This window comes from Gnatocerus cornutus, unplaced genomic scaffold (genome assembly GCF_029298725.1).
Source record: "Gnatocerus cornutus isolate USDA-ARS CGAHR unplaced genomic scaffold, icGnaCorn1.1 ctg00000390.1, whole genome shotgun sequence".
Lineage (NCBI taxonomy): Eukaryota > Metazoa > Arthropoda > Insecta > Coleoptera > Tenebrionidae > Gnatocerus > Gnatocerus cornutus.
The window spans coordinates 6,321-24,773 of record NW_028275705.1 but is presented as its reverse complement, the minus strand read 5'-3'; the positions used below and the strand labels follow the sequence as shown (position 1 = coordinate 24,773).

Sequence of the window (18,453 nt, the reverse complement as noted above, 5' to 3'; positions counted from 1 at the left end):
AAATTTTACCAGGCAACGACCATACCACGTTGAAAACTACCGGTTCTCGTCCGATCACCGAAGTCAAGCAACGTCGGGCGCGGTCAGTACTTGGATGGGTGACCGCTTGGGAACACCGCGTGCCGTTGTCTCTACTCTTTTCTTTTTTTATTAACATTTCTGATGTCAAACTTTTTTTAAATATATTTTTCACTATTTATATTTTCTCTCAGGAACTTATATAGTATGAAGACGAAAATTTTTAATTCGTTCGAGTTGAATTTGTGGTTCTGAAAAGAACCGATTTTTTTTCTTTTTTTTCCAACCAACTTCCAAGCTGCTCGAGGAGGATTTATTTTGAACTGGTGTATTTGGTGACGGCCTTGGTTCCTTCAGAAACGGCGTGCTTCGCCAATTCACCGGGCAAAAGAAGACGCACCGCCGTCTGGATCTCCCTGCTGGTTATGGTCGAACGTTTGTTGTAATGAGCGAGGCGACTGGCTTCAGCAGCTATACGTTCGAAGATGTCGTTCACGAAACTGTTCATGATAGACATAGCCTTGCTGGAGATACCGGTATCGGGATGGACCTGCTTCAACACCTTGTAAATGTAGATGGCGTAACTCTCCTTCCTCCTGCGCTTCTTTTTCTTGTCGCTCTTCGAGATGTTCTTTTGAGCTTTTCCGGCCTTCTTGGCCGCCTTACCGCTGGTCTTGGGTGGCATTCTCTTCTAGTCGTCGAGTTAAAAAAACGTTTAAAAACAGAAAACGAGACAGACACGACGTGCACGTTACGACGAGTATACTCGATCTAAAACGCCGCACACCTAAAATCCCTCTATTTATAACGAGCGAGCGACAAACAGGCGCTCCGCCTTAGTTCGTCGTTCGACCATTGCCCTAACGAGATGGCGCTGTACCGACCATATAAATTTCTAGCCTTCGCCGCGTTCGGCATTTATTTCAAGCCGTACGTTTGTCAGTGCGCTTCGTGTCAGTCGCAGTAGGTGTTTTGCTGTTTATATCGTATAACAACATGTCCGGAAGAGGAAAAGGAGGTAAAGTGAAGGGAAAGGCGAAGTCTCGTTCCAGTCGTGCCGGACTTCAGTTTCCCGTCGGCAGAATTCATCGTCTTCTGCGTAAAGGAAACTACGCCGAAAGAGTGGGTGCAGGTGCTCCCGTTTATTTGGCGGCCGTAATGGAATATCTAGCCGCCGAAGTTCTCGAATTGGCAGGAAACGCCGCCAGAGATAACAAGAAAACCCGTATCATTCCGAGACATCTTCAATTGGCTATAAGGAACGACGAGGAGTTAAACAAGCTCCTTTCCGGCGTTACCATCGCCCAAGGCGGTGTCTTGCCCAACATCCAGGCGGTGTTGTTGCCCAAGAAGACCGAAAAGAAGCCTTAAATTTAATTCTTCGCCGCCGTCATCTCGAACGAAAAACAAAAACTTTTATAAAAACCATCTTCACATCGGCCCTTCTCAGGGCCAAAAATTCAACTCGAACGAATTGATTTTTTCGCCAAAATACAACAACCTATGAGAATCATGTTAAAAAGTCTTTTAGATATTTTAAAGTTAAACCGATCAATTAATTCATTATACGAGCGTAGACTGAACGGAAGATTTTCGATTACATTCAACCAAGAAAGATGATTTTTACGACTTTTCATCGTAATTTTTAGAAAAATTCAATGCCCGACTAAAGCACGAACTCGACAACTCTATCTATAATAATTTATTGATTATCTAATTCAAGAAACATTCCGATTCGTCGTAAATTTCTTCACATTTCGCACATTAATCTGTTAAGAACATACACACACACACCGGTCGCCTATACGTGCTCTCCGTCTCGATAATTTCTTGCAGCAGCAGTCGTCAGCGGTGAGCCGTAATACTACAATCAATCGTTTTATTTGCTATGAGATTTTGTTTCAAGTCACGTCTGAGGAGAGTAACTCTACCCCATATTGGACATAACCTCAAATATACTCTTCGTGGCAAAAACGTTCTTTTAACGATGGTCATTCTAACCTAAAACTGCTGTCAAAATTGTCAAAGTCGCCGCCTGGATCACAAATTAAAATGATCACTCACTCCGTACGATTTTCATTTCGATTTGAAGACAAACACACAATTGAGCAACATATTTAATTCGTTTGATTTATTTTGTGGTTCTGAAAAGAACCGTTTTTTTTTGTTTGTTTGTTTGCTTGCCTGCGGGGGGTTTGTTGTTATTCCTCTGAGGATGCGGATACACGTCATAAAATGATAAAATTAACCGCCGAAACCGTAAAGGGTACGACCTTGACGTTTCAGGGCGTAGACGACGTCCATGGCGGTGACGGTCTTACGTTTTGCGTGTTCGGTGTAAGTTACGGCGTCACGGATGACGTTCTCGAGGAAGACCTTCAACACACCTCTGGTTTCTTCGTAGATGAGACCGGAAATACGTTTCACACCACCACGACGAGCCAATCTTCTGATCGCCGGTTTCGTTATACCTTGGATGTTATCGCGTAGAACTTTGCGATGACGTTTGGCGCCACCTTTTCCCAATCCTTTGCCACCTTTACCACGACCGGTCATCTTGATAAAATTAGGAAATTCTTCGTACAAAACGACGTAGCTTCGACCAAGTTCGTTATGGAACTAACGTCAAAATTTCATTCCGCGGGACTATTTATAAGTTACGGCAGCTCCACCTCGCGTTAAAAACGAATCCACCAATGGCGTCGCCGTATGACTCATCGAGTTTATAAAACGGCCGTTGGCGCGACGAAAATTTTCAGTTGACTTTCGAACGTTCGTACGTACGGTCGGTCGTTCGGTCGAAGCAAGCAAGCAAGCCACTACCTACGTTAATTCTTTTCATTTGATTCATCCGATATCCGAGATGGCGAGAACTAAACAGACGGCTCGTAAATCTACCGGTGGCAAGGCACCTAGAAAACAGTTGGCCACGAAGGCGGCCAGAAAAAGCGCTCCCGCCACCGGAGGTGTCAAGAAACCTCACCGTTACAGGCCCGGTACGGTCGCCCTTCGTGAGATTCGTCGTTATCAAAAGAGCACTGAACTTTTGATCCGCAAGCTGCCTTTCCAACGTCTCGTCCGAGAGATCGCCCAAGATTTCAAGACCGATCTCCGTTTCCAAAGTTCGGCCGTGATGGCACTTCAAGAAGCCAGCGAGGCTTATCTCGTCGGCCTCTTCGAAGACACCAACTTGTGCGCCATCCACGCCAAACGTGTCACCATCATGCCGAAAGACATCCAATTGGCGAGACGCATTCGTGGCGAGAGGGCTTAAATTTCCTCCATCCATCCATCCATCCATCCGATCCGACCATCTAGAATTAACAAATTCTTCATCTTCGAAGGTGTTAAAAGAAGAAAAAAAAAATCGGTTCTTTTCAGAACCACAATTATTTTCCAACGAATTGAAAATTTATCGTTCGCGCATGCAACTTTTTGAGATTGAAAAAAAAAAAAAAAAAAAAAAAAGTTAGGTTATGTGATTTATTCACAAAATTCGTACTTACATAAAACGATAAACTTTTGCTTTTTTCTTTCACATTAAATTTTCTTTTAACTGAGACTATTTGAAACATTATTATATAATAAAGTTTATCATTCTTTGTAATAACACTGTTTCGACAGTCAAATGAATAGACAAGAAAATCAAATGAAAGTATGTATCTCCTCAACAGAATGTGCATTGTCCAAGCGAATCTTTCGTTCGTTTCTTGAAAATAATTGTGGCCCTGAAAAGGGCCATTTATTTGTATCGATGGTGCCCCTACGTCGATATATACGATCGGAGCACGTTCCCGAAACCACCAGGACGTCGTCGTCGTTGAAAAAATTAAATCATCGTCGTCGACTTTTCACTTCTTTCTCTTGGGTGAAGCGGTTTTTTTCGCTTTGACGGTGACGGCTTTGGCCGTTTTCGGTTTCGGCGCTTTCGGTTTCTTGGTTGGACCGGCCTTGTTGGATTTCTTCGCTTTCGATGGCGTCTTGGGTTTGACGGGCGATCTGGAGGCGGCGCTGGCTTTCTTTTCGGGAGCGGACGCAGCCTTTCTAGCCTTCGATACGGCGACGCTCTTCTTTTCGGCGGCAGTTTTCTTAGACTTGGCCGAAGCGGCGGGGGCGGCCTTCTTACCGGCTTTTGAGGCGGATCCTTTTTCGGCGGACGTCGGCGCTGACGCGACGGAACGTTTAGCAACGCCCGTCTTCTTGGATTTCGCCGATGACGACGCGGTCGCAGCGGCAGATCTCTTTTTCGTGGCGGACGGAGCCTTAGCTGCACCGGTGACGGCAGAAGCCAACTTGAACGAACCGGAAGCTCCTTTTCCTTTGGTTTGGACCAACGAACCGGATGCGACGGCGCCCTTAAGGTACTTCTTGATGAAAGGCGCAAATTTTTCCGCGTCGACTTTGTAGTTGGCCGCGACATATTTCTTGATCGCCTGCAACGAAGAACCGCCGCGTTCCTTCAAGCCTTTGATGGCGTTGGTGACCATCTCCGAAGTGGGCGGATGAGAAGGTTTGCTTCTCGGATTTTTGGGCTTCTTCTCCTTCTTCACCGGTGAGGAGCCGGAAGTGGCACCGGCGACCGTCGAAGCTGCTTGATTTTCTACGTCGGCCATATTTTCGTCTATCGCGCGCGCGTTTTTTTCTTTTTATTATAGGTAGGCTTATTCTTCGGTGAAAGAACGAATGAACTTTACAGAACGAATTGGGCGCCAAAGTCAAAGTGTTGGCGCGTTCGAAAACGCGCGGACCGCGGACTAAACGAGAGCCTTCTCGTCGAGTTAGAAAATTCAGTGGGCCTCGAATACAGCAGCATTTCTGAGTTCAGACGTCGAGCAGTGCAGACGTCACAGAGAGAGCGAAGAATACGCGATGCGCGAATTGCGCAACACCAAGGCAAGAGCGGCTTCCATTGCGGGGGAGTCGTTCTTGAAAGGCAACCCGCAAAAACAACAACATTCTTCTGGGAAAAACCAGAAGAAGAAAAAGAACAAGAAGAAGAAGACACGGAGTTGCTCTCCGATCTCTTCTTCGTCGGAGGAGCTCTTCGTCCCCAGGACAGGGAAGCGACCCAAAACCCAGCAGCCGTCGGAGCTGCTCTCCCTTCTCGATCTTCAATTCGAAGACCCCATCCCGTCCACCTCGAGGACGCCCCCCACCCCGGCCCCCAGGACCCAGAGGACCAGTCAGGGAAGCCAAACTCGAAGCTACGCCTCAGTGCTAGCCCAGAGCGAAGCTCCCACAACCACCCAGCCCCTGGAGAGGAATTTGGTGAGTCCTTCTCCAACAGCTACCCCTCTTCCCCCAATTGACCCCTCCTTGGAGGAGCTACTCTCGATTCGAGAGCAGGTTAATCAACTGATTAGCCTGAGACAAGCAGCTCAAACCTCCACCAGTCAAGCCCAGACTTCTCTTCTTCCCCCACTTTTCGCTTCCACTTCCGGAAGCACCACTTCTTCATCAAAAACAAAAGTTGCCGACAAACCGGCTTTCAATTCGTCAGGAAGCCGCCGTCAGCAACAAGTCCCGCCAGTGACGTCAGCAGTGACGTCACCAGTCCAGACCACCCAGACGGGTCGTCAAACTCAACCTCGAGCCGCCGCACAAAACAAGTTTGTCATCGAAAACTTGCCGGCAAATTTCCGCTCGACAAAGGCGCTGGCCAACGCTCTCAAAGCGTCGGCGATCAAAATTTCATCCCTAAACGTCTTCAGGGATGGAAAAGCCACTTTCACAACAACAATTGCTCCGCAACAACAACACCTTCAGATGTTGCAGGACCAGTTTGGAACCCCCGACTGTCGGATTTCTTCGGCCATAAAGGCACAAAAAACTGCCCGGCCAAGAAATCCACCCACCAACCCGACCTTCTCATGCGTCATGCGCGACGTCGACCTCGACATCAACGAGAGAGACGTTCTCGAGGCCTGCGCTGAGGCAGAGCTCCAGGTCGAAAGGACCTGGAGGATCAAGTCCCGGGCGACAAATCGCCCAACACGTCTCTTTCGGTTGGTGACTCGTCACCAACCCTCTCTGGACGCCCTCCTCAAAAAAGGGTTGGTGGTCTTTTTCAAGGTTCGCCGTTGCGAACCTTCCCACGTGCCCCCCCCAATTCCAGCAATGTGCCCACGCTGCCAAGGCGTGGGTCACACTCAAAACACCTGCCCACAAAATCAGGTGAAATGCCCCAAATGCGGAGGTCCGCACCGTCTCTCAGCTTGCACCAGCGAGGAAACTCGTTGTGCAAACTGTAACGGACAACATCTCGCCTTTTCACTCCGGTGTCCCGCCAGGCAAACTCCGGTCGTCCCCGGAGCCCCGGTCCAGAGGATCAACCCGCTGGACACCCCCCTTCCTCCTCCCAAAAAACCCGAGGAAGTCCCCCACATCGACAACCTCGTCAGGATGCTGAGTTACACCCTGGTGAACTCATTCCCTGAGCGTCGAGTCCTGGTCGCTGAAAACATCAAGCGACACGCCAAACTCTTCTTTAACCGGGAAGTAATCTTCAACTTCTCCGGTTCAAATCTCCACGTCTCAGTGAACAAGTGTGGCTGAAAAGGTCAAGGTCGCTACCGTTAACTGTTGCGGCATCCGCCGCAAAAAGGCAGCCGTCGAAAACTTCATTGTCACCGACAAAATTTCCATTCTCGCTTTGACCGAGACAAAATCTCCAAGTCTTCCGAATTTCAGAGGTTTCAATGCCATCCACAGACCGTCAGTGACACCTGCAGGTCCCAATCATCGAGGAGTGGCTCTCCTCGTCAAGAACGTCTACGGTTTTAAACAATTCGCTCTGCCAATTAATTTTCAGAATCTTGAATGCGTTGCAGCCCAAGTGAACATCGACGATTTCGTTTTAACCGTTTTTTCCATTTACGTTCCTCCAGGTTCCCGCTTGAGTCTTAACTTTTTAACCTTTGTCGCTTCGATCGAAAATTCGATAATTCTAGGTGACTTCAATGCGCGTCATGCTGATTTCGGCGACACCTACACAAATTCCAACGGCCGCATCCTCCTCAACGCAACGCAGAGTCTCTCCATTTGTCGCATCAGAAATTGTCAACCGACTTTTCTAAGCAACAATGGGGCATCAAACATCGATCACATTCTCGTGCATGACTCATTCTCACACAGGTGCAGCGAGGAAGCGACCATCGGCACAACAATAACATCAGATCACGTTCCGATCATCGTCGAAATTAATTTAGGTAGGCCCGTGACCGCAATTCCATCGCTGGTTAAAATTCGAGATTTCAAGCGAACAAATTGGAACCAGTTTTCAGCCACCTGCATCGAGCGGCTGCCGTCAATTCTCGAAACACGCAATCCTGACGTCATCGACAAACAAGTTGCTGACCTCACCCAACACATCCAATCATGTGTCCTCGACTCGACTCCCGAGAAATTAATTAATCCCACGAAAAAGCCTCTCCCGCCCAACATCGTTTCACTGATCCGACAAAAGCGCAGAATCTACAGAGAATTCGTCGCTTCACGAGATCCAAACATCAAGACCGAGTGGAACAGATTAAATGCCAAGATTCGGCTAATGATCAACAAACACCGAGAAAACCAATGGATTCAAGCGTGTTCAGAACTCGACTTCCGAAACGGCGCCAGTTTCTGGCACAAGTTCAAGGTCTTGACCGGCCAGAAAACGAGAACTCGCAACCACCTGAAGGTCGGAAATGACGTCATCATTTCCGACAAAGAAAAATCCGAAGCGTTCGCCAACCACTTCAAGAATTCATTCCGAATTCCAGAAGACCCACGGCACGATGAAAATCACATCAAAAGAACAGAAGCCTTCAGAGAAAAATTCAGGAAGCGCTTGCGCAGCTCCACCATCTTTCTCTCGCAACAAGACCGCGAAGACGCCCAGGAAGAAGACGAACTGCTTGATCCGGTCACTCCAGGTCAAATCAAGGCGACAATCTCAGCCCTCAAGACGCGAAAAGCTCCAGGTCCGGATCAAGTGAACAACCTCACTCTGAAGAAAATTCCCAACGAAGTCATTGCTGCAATATGTCAGATTTTCAACAATTGTCTGGACGCCTCCTACTTTCCTAAGGACTGGAAAAGCGGGTTGGCCATAGCAATTTCGAAACCTGGCAAGCCTACAGAGGATCCCAACTCTTACCGTCCCATCACGCTCCTGTGCTCGATAGGCAAAATATTCGAAAGAATTATTACCCTAAGACTCAGCGACAGATGTGAACGGAATCGAATACTGCCTGACCCACAATTTGGTTTTCGGGCAAGTCGATCCACCACCGATCCTCTCGTAGCATTGCAGACTGACATCGCAAGGTACCTAAACTCGGGACAATGTGTTGTTGGTGTCTTTTTAGACATTGAGAAGGCATTTGACCGAGTTTGGCACGCTGGGATAATTCAGAAACTCAAGACCCTGAAATTCTCGGACAGATTCACCGGCCTCATCGATTCATTCCTCACGAACAGGACCGTCAAAATCAAAGTCGGAAAAGAACTCTCGGAACCGATCGAAATCGAAGCGGGAGTTCCCCAAGGTTCAGTCATCTCGCCACTTCTTTACCTGATTTACTGCCACGATTTCCCGGCAGTAAACAACGAAACAATAAGAACGTTTCAATTCGCGGATGACACAGCACTTTGGGCCGGAAACACCACCTCTTTGAGAGCGGCAAACGATGCCCAGAGCGTCCTCGACACCATCCAGGAATGGGCCTCGAAATGGCGAATTTCACCAAATCCAGAGAAGTCATCAGCCGTCCTTTTCAGAAATGGAAAGCAGACGAGAGCGAAGAAATTCTTTCCAAGAAACGTCCAGCTCACTCTCTGGAACAAAGAAATTCCGCTAAAGGACAGTGTTCGATACTTGGGTGTGGAATTCCACAGTTACGGCTCCCTTTCTTCTCCCGATCTCAAAAACACAATCTCCAAGGTCAGAAAAAGAGTTGGCTTAATTTCCAGGTTAAGGGGTGGACTCAGGGGGTGTTCACCCCCAACCCTTCTCCACACTTACAAGATGTACATCAGACCTCTTTTCGAATTTAAATCAGCCCTTTTAGCCTCTCTTGACCGATCCAGTTTGGAGTCCATCGCGTCGTGCGAAAGAAAAATCTTGAGAAAAATTTTCCGCCTAAGCCCTAGGTACCCTTCAGCCCAGTTGCCCGAGATCACACGGACCCAACCAATCCTGGAACGTCTCATCAAACTCCAGGCGTCGTATGTGCAACGCTCCCTTCGGAGCAACAGCGCATTGGCGAAGAACACGATTTTTGAACACTGGCTCACTCCATTTGCTCCCACAGGTCGCGACCAGAGGAGATTTCCAGTCAAACCAAGGCAGAAGAAAATCCATCTTCCCAGCGCCCTCATTCAGGCACATTCGCTCTTTTTCGAATCTTCTCCAGGTTTAACTAACATCATTGACGAAACTCCACTTTCGTTACGCCCTCCACAAATTTTCGGGGCAAATTTTCCACCGCCCCGAAACAACAACAGCTGAAAGCAAACCGAAGCCGGCCCTGTCCACCTCGGACAACGAACCTTCACCGCTGCTCCGCCAGCGCAATTCCACAACCGCATTCCGATCGTGTGTAATCCAACACTCGATCCAGCGCCAAGTCTCTCTCTCTCTCCGTTCCACGACGCAAGTCTCCCGTCTCACAAATTCAATTTCTCGCCCGATCGCCGCAACGGAAAACAAGTCGACCAAAAACCTCGAAGCTGCACTTCCCATCTTTCCTATTTCTTTCTCCAATTCATACTCTTTTCTCTTCTTTTTTCTGCAGTTTCCATAAACACAAAACCACACACACACACACACACACAATCTTGTTTTCTGTTTTCTGCCGTTTGTTTTTTGTTCCAGTTGAGATAGCCACGCCGCGCAGGACAACGGCCGCCATCCCCGAAGCCACCCAAGGTCGTCTCGACGTCCAAGGTTGGCAACAGGAAGTGGCGGAGAATGGACAGCGCGACCATTGGCATCTCGGAACCCACAAACAGCCATTCTTCACTCAGTTTCCTCATTTCACTTTTCTTCGCTGCATCCGCGAGACGATTCCGACATAGGTTTTCCACGGTTTTCCTATGTACTCTGCGCAAATGCGGGAATCACGTCGATAAGTCGGCCGTGGACGCTTCAGGATGCACCTTCTTCTTTAACACGTCACCGAAGACACCAATTACACGCAATCAATCAATTAATTTTTTTTTTTTTTTTTTTGTTTTGTACTCCGATTAACTTGTTAATTTTTTTTTCTTTTTGTACCAACACAATCACCATGTACACAGCGCTGAAGAGGCACAAGCCTAAAGCGGCGCTTTCAGCAGCTTGTTTTTTAACATCTTTTGTCAATTTGTATCACATGACTGTACAACTGCTGAATAAACTACACTTTACTACTACTCGAATACAGCTTTCGCGTGATGGCATCGTTCTCTTTACGCGAAGATCACCGCCTCCGGGTGCGGGAACATGAGCGATTCGGTCGGCGATGGCCTCCTGAATAACCTCAAGTTTTCCCGGACGACCAGCCGACCTCCAAAAGCGAACAAGGACCGATCGAACGTCGACTCGAACAAAGACCCTCCGAAACAAGGAGATGACATCCAAGTTCGACGCCGACGTTACGCGTTTTCCACGAATAACAGGAAAGTTCCGCTTTCGACCAGACAAACTTGGAAGCATCCTCTACAAGTTTCACGAACGAATCGGTCGAAAAGTACGTGCGATCTTTTCGAAAATCGCCTCGCAAAGAGACGCAGCACGGATCGGAGCGACGACCGACGAACCTGCAGAGTGTAGGAAAAAAATTCACAAACGGTCGAAGATGACGTCCGAGAAGGTCGAATTTTTTCAAGAACGAAGATAAAACCTTCGCCTTTCGTAGGAGTTGATTTTTGAAAACGATCTTGACGAACAGGTCGGAAAAAAAACGATGTCAATTTCGGACTCGACCATGAGAAACGAATTTGTACGACGAACGGACTTTTCGAACGACTTTTTTCGCAAAATCGACATTTTTTCCTCAAAAATTACCTCACACGACGAAATCCCATCATCGAAACATCACCGAAAACAGTTTTGACGGCGAAATTCTCGTCAATTTTACGAAAATAAAGGGAAAATCAGACGGACCACCGTCGAACATCCAGCGACGGGAACGGACGAGTTTTTTAATTTTTCTTGCCAATTCATTGCGAAAGAAGCAATTTTTCTCGACGAAACCATTTTATAATCATAAAAAAAACTCCCCAAACACCACAAACCAACAAAAATACGGAAATCTTGCATTGTTTGCATTTTTCAGACACTCTAAATAAAACTACGTCGATGTCGGCGGATTTTCAGTCGGTCGTCGGTCGACAGAAATCCAACGAAATTTTCATTTGTTCTTCTCAAAAACGAAAAACAAACAAATCAACAAAACATTCCCTACTATTAGTCGACATTTCGAGCAGAAACTACGAACGTCGAAAGATTTAAAAAATGAAATATGTAGGTGTGCGTGCGTGCGTACTTACTTGAAACTTTTTTCTTGTTTCATCGTCGCACTGGAACAAATTAAATTTTAATGCAATGTAAACGCGACCACACTTTCGACGAAAACATCTCTATGAATCGAACGACGTCGGAAAAAGAATAAATCGAGAAGAGAACAAATCATGAAACAACACACACCCACCCCGCCCGGCCCGGCCAGAGTGGTGGGAATTTCGATGAATGAACAGACAAAGAAACCAACTCTGTTATCAGTTCTAAGAAAGAAAGCAGGTAGCGGCGGCGGCGAACCTTCGACCGTACTACGGTCAGTTCATGAATTAACCCCGTCCGTTCGGAGTTTATTCATCTCCGGTCCGTGTCGGCGTTTACTTCAAGTGGGTGCTATTTCCATCTAAGCAAGCAAGTGAGTAAGTAAGTTCTCAAATTTTAAATTACGTTAATCGCAAGTGACTCGTTGAGATCGTCAAACGAACAATTTAATTTAACGCCTCATACGAGTTTTTTTTTTTCGTCATTTTGTCGCAAAAAAAAAACTAAAAAACGACTCGCAAAAAAAAATTTTTTTTTTTTCTTCTTTTAAATCTTGTACATTTTCTGACATGTGTACCATCGAAAAATGTCACATCCAAACGATCGAACAATCACAAAAAATCGTCAACGTACCATCTTGGAAAATTTTACCAGGCAACGACCATACCACGTTGAAAACTACCGGTTCTCGTCCGATCACCGAAGTCAAGCAACGTCGGGCGCGGTCAGTACTTGGATGGGTGACCGCTTGGGAACACCGCGTGCCGTTGTCTCTACTCTTTTCTTTTTTTATTAACATTTCTGATGTCAAACTTTTTTTAAATATATTTTTCACTATTTATATTTTCTCTCATGAACTTATATAGTATGAAGACGAAAATTTTTAATTCGTTCGAGTTGAATTTGTGGTTCTGAAAAGAACCGATTTTTTTTCTTTTTTTTCCAACCAACTTCCAAGCTGCTCGAGGAGGATTTATTTTGAACTGGTGTATTTGGTGACGGCCTTGGTTCCTTCAGAAACGGCGTGCTTCGCCAATTCACCGGGCAAAAGAAGACGCACCGCCGTCTGGATCTCCCTGCTGGTTATGGTCGAACGTTTGTTGTAATGAGCGAGGCGACTGGCTTCAGCAGCTATACGTTCGAAGATGTCGTTCACGAAACTGTTCATGATAGACATAGCCTTGCTGGAGATACCGGTATCGGGATGGACCTGCTTCAACACCTTGTAAATGTAGATGGCGTAACTCTCCTTCCTCCTGCGCTTCTTTTTCTTGTCGCTCTTCGAGATGTTCTTTTGAGCTTTTCCGGCCTTCTTGGCCGCCTTACCGCTGGTCTTGGGTGGCATTCTCTTCTAGTCGTCGAGTTAAAAAAACGTTTAAAAACAGAAAACGAGACAGACACGACGTGCACGTTACGACGAGTATACTCGATCTAAAACGCCGCACACCTAAAATCCCTCTATTTATAACGAGCGAGCGACAAACAGGCGCTCCGCCTTAGTTCGTCGTTCGACCATTGCCCTAACGAGATGGCGCTGTACCGACCATATAAATTTCTAGCCTTCGCCGCGTTCGGCATTTCCTGAAGTAAACTCTGACTTGTCCACATCGTGCTCCGCCGATGACGAGCAGAGATCTTCGCCCCCGGCCTCAAAAGCCACCCGCAAGTGCTCCCAAGAGTGCAAAAGCAAAAAGTGTGAGTTCAAGTGTCAGTGGTGCAAGTGCCAGTGCATCAAGTGCCAGTGACATGGACCTCTTCTCCAACTTCGTCCGCCAGTCGACATCACAAGGTGAGTTAATCACGCGCCCTTCCTCGCCCGAAAGGGCACTAACACCCATTCTTTCTGCGACTTCGTCGCAACACGCCCTCTCGCCTCCTCGTGCCAGAGGAAACTCTGTCTCTTCAATCTCCAACGAAAATACCCCTAATGTGGTGTACCATAAGTACACCATCAGAAACATTCCTGCAGACTGGGCTGCACAAAAAAAGTTTTACTGCCTTTTAACGACCACTCTTCTGGTCAAGAACATCAAGCAGCTTGTTGTCAACTGGAACAAGACTGCTCTTCTTGTCACTCTAAACCCTCTCCCAAGCGACTTCCAGAAAAAACTCCAAGTTGCCACGCTAAACCAATCCATCTCAATTGTGGAAACCCACAAAAAAGTCACTGCCAAACCAAACGTTGCCACTTCAAAACCCCACCTCTCTGTCGTAATTCGCGATGTTGACGACGACATCGAATACGACGAAGCACTCAACGCCCTCAAATCACTCAATCTGCCAGTCATCAGAGTCTGGCGGATTCGTTCAATGAAATCCGGCAAGTTCACCAAACTGATGCGTGTCATCACTGACAGCACAGAGACCGTCGACTTCCTCCTCAAGGAAGGCGTCATCATGTTCGGCAAGCGCCATCAGTGCGAGCCGTCCAAAGCCCCCGCCAAACCCGCCCCCCTTCAGTGCTCCAAGTGTTTCCAACTTGGGCACCCTGCCACTGAATGCCCCAACAAAATCGCGTGCCCCAAATGCACAGAGAACCACCCAGCCTTCAAATGCGAATCCAACCACGTAACTTGCCTTCTGTGCAACGGCACCCACCCGGCCTGGTCCCGCCAGTGCCCCAAAATCAAGGACGCAGTCGTCACGTCCGAAACCCCCATTGCCCCAACTCTGATTCTGGAGCCCTCTCCCGAATTTGCAGACCCCGATCCCCAACCCGTGTCTGTTCGTCAGACAATCACTTTCGTCACAAAACTTTTGTACGACCTCTTCCCTCACCAGCGTGCAAAGGTCAGCGAGCTCGTCGAGAGCGCCTCCAAATCCGTCCTTAAGACAAAGACCCGCATCAATCACGCGGGCCAGAGAATCTACTTCACTTTCGAGTAGATTCGACAGCCCTAACTCGTCCAACTCTCTTTCCCCATGGCTACCACGGTGGCCGCCCCCGCCGCTCCCGGCGGGGGCCTCCTGTCCCCTCGTGTGAATATCGCCACGGTCAACATTGCAGGAATCAAACGGAAATTGCATGCTCTCCGTAACTTCATCGAAACCGACGCGATCAAAATTTTATCAATTACCGAAACGCGCTCAAATCTCGCGATTAAAGTCAAAAATTTTTCTTGCTATCACAACACGCCCTCAAACATCGCTCACGGAACCGCGCTTTTAGTTTCTACCGACTTTCAGTCAACTCAACATAATTTGCCTCCCAACCTAACTTCTCTCGAACTTGCCGCAGCCGACGTAGTAATTAACAATAAAATCATTACTTTCTTCTCCCTCTATCAGCCCGTCAGGCAAAAACTTCCAACGGAACTATTCGAATACGCGTCCAATCTCCCTCATTCAGTCATTTTCGGCGACTTTAATTCTAGACACGAAGACTTCGGAGACACTGCAACTAACCCAAACGGCAGAATCCTATCCACTCTCATTAGCGAACTCCCAATCTACAGATTAGAAAACCGACTTCCCACTTTTATCTCTCATAGAGGAGCCTCAATTATTGACCATATCATTATTTCGGAATCCTTAATCCACGCGTTCGACAATGAAACAGCAATAGGCACCACGGTAACGTCAGATCACTTTCCCTTAATTGCAAAAATCCTCATCAACGGCCATCAGCCACAACCACCACTTATTCAAATCTTCAATTACAAAAACGCCAATTGGAACCTTTTCCGCGAAGAATTAGACCAGGCCCTACCAGTCATTATCCCAGTAAATTCCCAGGTAGAAATAGACCGACAAATAGATTCATTAACTTCAGCTATCGAGTACTGTAAACTTAAAGTCATTAAGCCCAAAACTATTCCAAAAGACAAATCCCCACTGCCAGACCGTATCCTCAGACTCATTAAAGAAAAACGTAAAATCTACCGCGATTACGTCCGCAGCCGCGACCCCTTTTTGAAAACGCTTATCAATAAATTCAACGCCAAAATCAGACGCGACATTAATTGCTACAAAGAGGAAACTTGGCTCAAAACTTGCGAGTCTTTGGATTATCGGAACGGAAAAGAGTATTGGACAAAATTCAAGACAATTTCTGGCCAACGTTCTCGACCGAACCATAATCTAATTGACGGAGCAAACGTCTACCACTCTTCCCAAGACAAAGCAAATTGCTTCGCGAACCTTCTCGAGGAAATTCACCAAGTTCCAAATGACCCCAACTTTGACAACCACTTTTTCAATTTAATATCAAATAATGCGCAGACCTTACGCGATATTCCACTAGTTGAACCACTTCCCTATCCCCTAAACGATGAGCACTTAACAGACCCGGTCACTGTTTTCGAAGTAAAAACTTTAATTCTAAATTTGAAAAACACTAAAGCTCCAGGACCCGATCAAATCAAACCAATAGTTTTAAAGAACCTTTCAGAATCCGGATTCTTAGCTTTAACTAACATTTTCAACAACTGTTTAAATAACTTGTATTTTCCAACCGCGTGGAAAGCCGCGAATACTATCATGATTCCTAAACCCGGTAAAAACGTCAACGACCCTAAGTCATACAGACCAATTTCACTTCTTAACATCACTGGCAAAATTTTTGAACGAATCTTAACAAACCGATTAAAATTTGTATTAGAGACGCAAAATTTGCTTCCGCCAGAGCAATTCGGCTTCAGATCACACCGCAGTACGCAAAATCCGTTAGTAGAACTTCAAACCGACATCACTCGACACGCCAACCTTGGAGAATGTACCATCGGTGTCTTCCTGGACATCGAACGTGCATTCGACAAAGTCTGGCACGACGGCCTCATTCAAAAATTTCTTAACCTTAGAGTCAATCTTAAATTCACGCGGCTCATCGCCTCCTTCCTAACTAACCGATCCTGCAGGATCAAACTTAACAACTCTTTTTCAAACTCTTTCAACCTCAACGCCGGAGTCCCACAAGGCTCCGTCCTGTCACCATTGTTATACATTGTTTACTGCAGAGATTTTCCCGTTTCAGACCACTTCCGGACCAAGACGAGGATGTTCGCGGACGACACGGCAATCTGGTCCAGTCATCAGAACGCCGTGAAAGCCGCGGAAACACTTCAGAAAGAACTTCACCGCATTGAAAAATGGACAAACGCCTGGAGAGTGAAGCCAAATCCCTCCAAATGCCAAACCATCTGTTTCTCATTTCCCCTTGCACACAAGCATCGCCTCAACTTTCAAAGCTACATACGGCTAACTATAAACAATCAATCTATTTCTAAAACTAACTCTGTCACTTATCTAGGAATCACCTTCGCTCAAACATGCACACTACACCAGGACCTGGCAACAACAATGAAAAAAGCACGGAATAGATCCAATCTTTTGTATCTCATTCGCGGCCGACTTCGAGGTTGCAGCCCAGAAACCCTACACTACACTTACAACACATTTATTCGCCCTATCTTCGAGTACAGATCTCTACTTTACGCCTCTCTTACTAACCGCTTGCTTTTCAAAATTTCTTCTTTCGAAAGACATACGCTTAGACTTCTCTATCGCCTTGATCTCAGATTTCCTTCAAACTCTCTGCATGAACACACTAACTCTACTCCCATCAATCAACGCTTTATAATTAACCGCAAACGCTACCTAACACGCACGCTCGCCAGCACTAACCACCTAGCTATTCAAACTCTTCATACTACACACAAACTTCCCACTAAAAACCGCTTAATTAACGTTATCCGCAAAAAACCCAAGCACAAACTAAAACACTTGCCCACAGCCCTTCTTTTAGCCAACTACCCAGACCTGCCTCCGCTCCTCCAGGAGCTGGTCGAAGAAACACCAATTTCGATGCGATGAAGAGGTCCATTCCTACATGGACGAGATCCCTTTCCTTTTCCCCTTTCTCTTTCAGGTTTCTCTTTCAGCCCAGGACAATCCGAGGAAGAAACGGACTTTCGCGAAGGCTCCCAGGATCCCATGAAGAGTTCCAGGACTCCCATGAAGATTCCCAGGATCCCCACGAAGAGCTCCGGACGTCCCACCAACTCCTGGATTCCCATGAAGAGTCCCAGGAATCCCACGAAGATTCCCAGGATTCCCATGAAGAACTCCTAAACTCCAAACCAAGTCCAGAAGGAAGGAAGGACGACCAAGAAAGAAACAAACCTTGCCACTTTACCAACAACGCCCTAACTTTAAAACCTAATTTGAAACAAATGCATTGTATTCATACTTAAGCCAAAATTACTGTTTAGATATAAGATTTGAAAATTGTTTAAATTCCCTCGGTCTGCTGAAAAGGCCAAAAGCCTCACCAGCAGCCAAATAGAATGTATATCTTAAGAACTCGATGTAAAAACCCAAAAACCTAGAAATAAATGTATTTGAAGTGAAGCCGCGTTCGGCATTTATTTCAAGCCGTACGTTTGTCAGTGCGCTTCGTGTCAGTCGCAGTAGGTGTTTTGCTGTTTATATCGTATAACAACATGTCCGGAAGAGGAAAAGGAGGTAAAGTGAAGGGAAAGGCGAAGTCTCGTTCCAGTCGTGCCGGACTTCAGTTTCCCGTCGGCAGAATTCATCGTCTTCTGCGTAAAGGAAACTACGCCGAAAGAGTGGGTGCAGGTGCTCCCGTTTATTTGGCGGCCGTAATGGAATATCTAGCCGCCGAAGTTCTCGAATTGGCAGGAAACGCCGCCAGAGATAACAAGAAAACCCGTATCATTCCGAGACATCTTCAATTGGCTATAAGGAACGACGAGGAGTTAAACAAGCTCCTTTCCGGCGTTACCATCGCCCAAGGCGGTGTCTTGCCCAACATCCAGGCGGTGTTGTTGCCCAAGAAGACCGAAAAGAAGCCTTAAATTTAATTCTTCGCCGCCGTCATCTCGAACGAAAAACAAAAACTTTTATAAAAACCATCTTCACATCGGCCCTTCTCAGGGCCAAAAATTCAA

The 18,453-nt window shown here is 46.7% G+C and overlaps 1 protein-coding gene and 2 non-coding genes across 3 annotated transcripts; all 3 read left to right on the top strand.

Moving 5' to 3' along the window:
* The first annotated feature begins 11 nt into the window (after positions 1 to 11).
* On the top strand, positions 12 to 131 carry LOC148165308 (5S ribosomal RNA). The gene has a single exon (XR_015771590.1). It is a non-coding gene; the product is annotated as a 5S ribosomal RNA (ribosomal RNA).
* Positions 132 to 12,198: 12,067 nt separating this feature from the next.
* LOC148165307 (5S ribosomal RNA) lies at positions 12,199 to 12,318 on the top strand. Its single transcript, XR_015771589.1, has one exon. It is a non-coding gene; the product is annotated as a 5S ribosomal RNA (ribosomal RNA).
* Positions 12,319 to 13,444: 1,126 nt separating this feature from the next.
* LOC148165306 (uncharacterized) lies at positions 13,445 to 14,524 on the top strand (the record flags this gene model as incomplete). The annotated part of the gene is made up of 1 exon (XM_088049731.1): positions 13,445 to 14,524. A coding segment is annotated over one exon (987 nt), but the record flags the coding sequence as incomplete, so codon positions are not given.
* Positions 14,525 to 18,453: the final 3,929 nt, after the last annotated feature.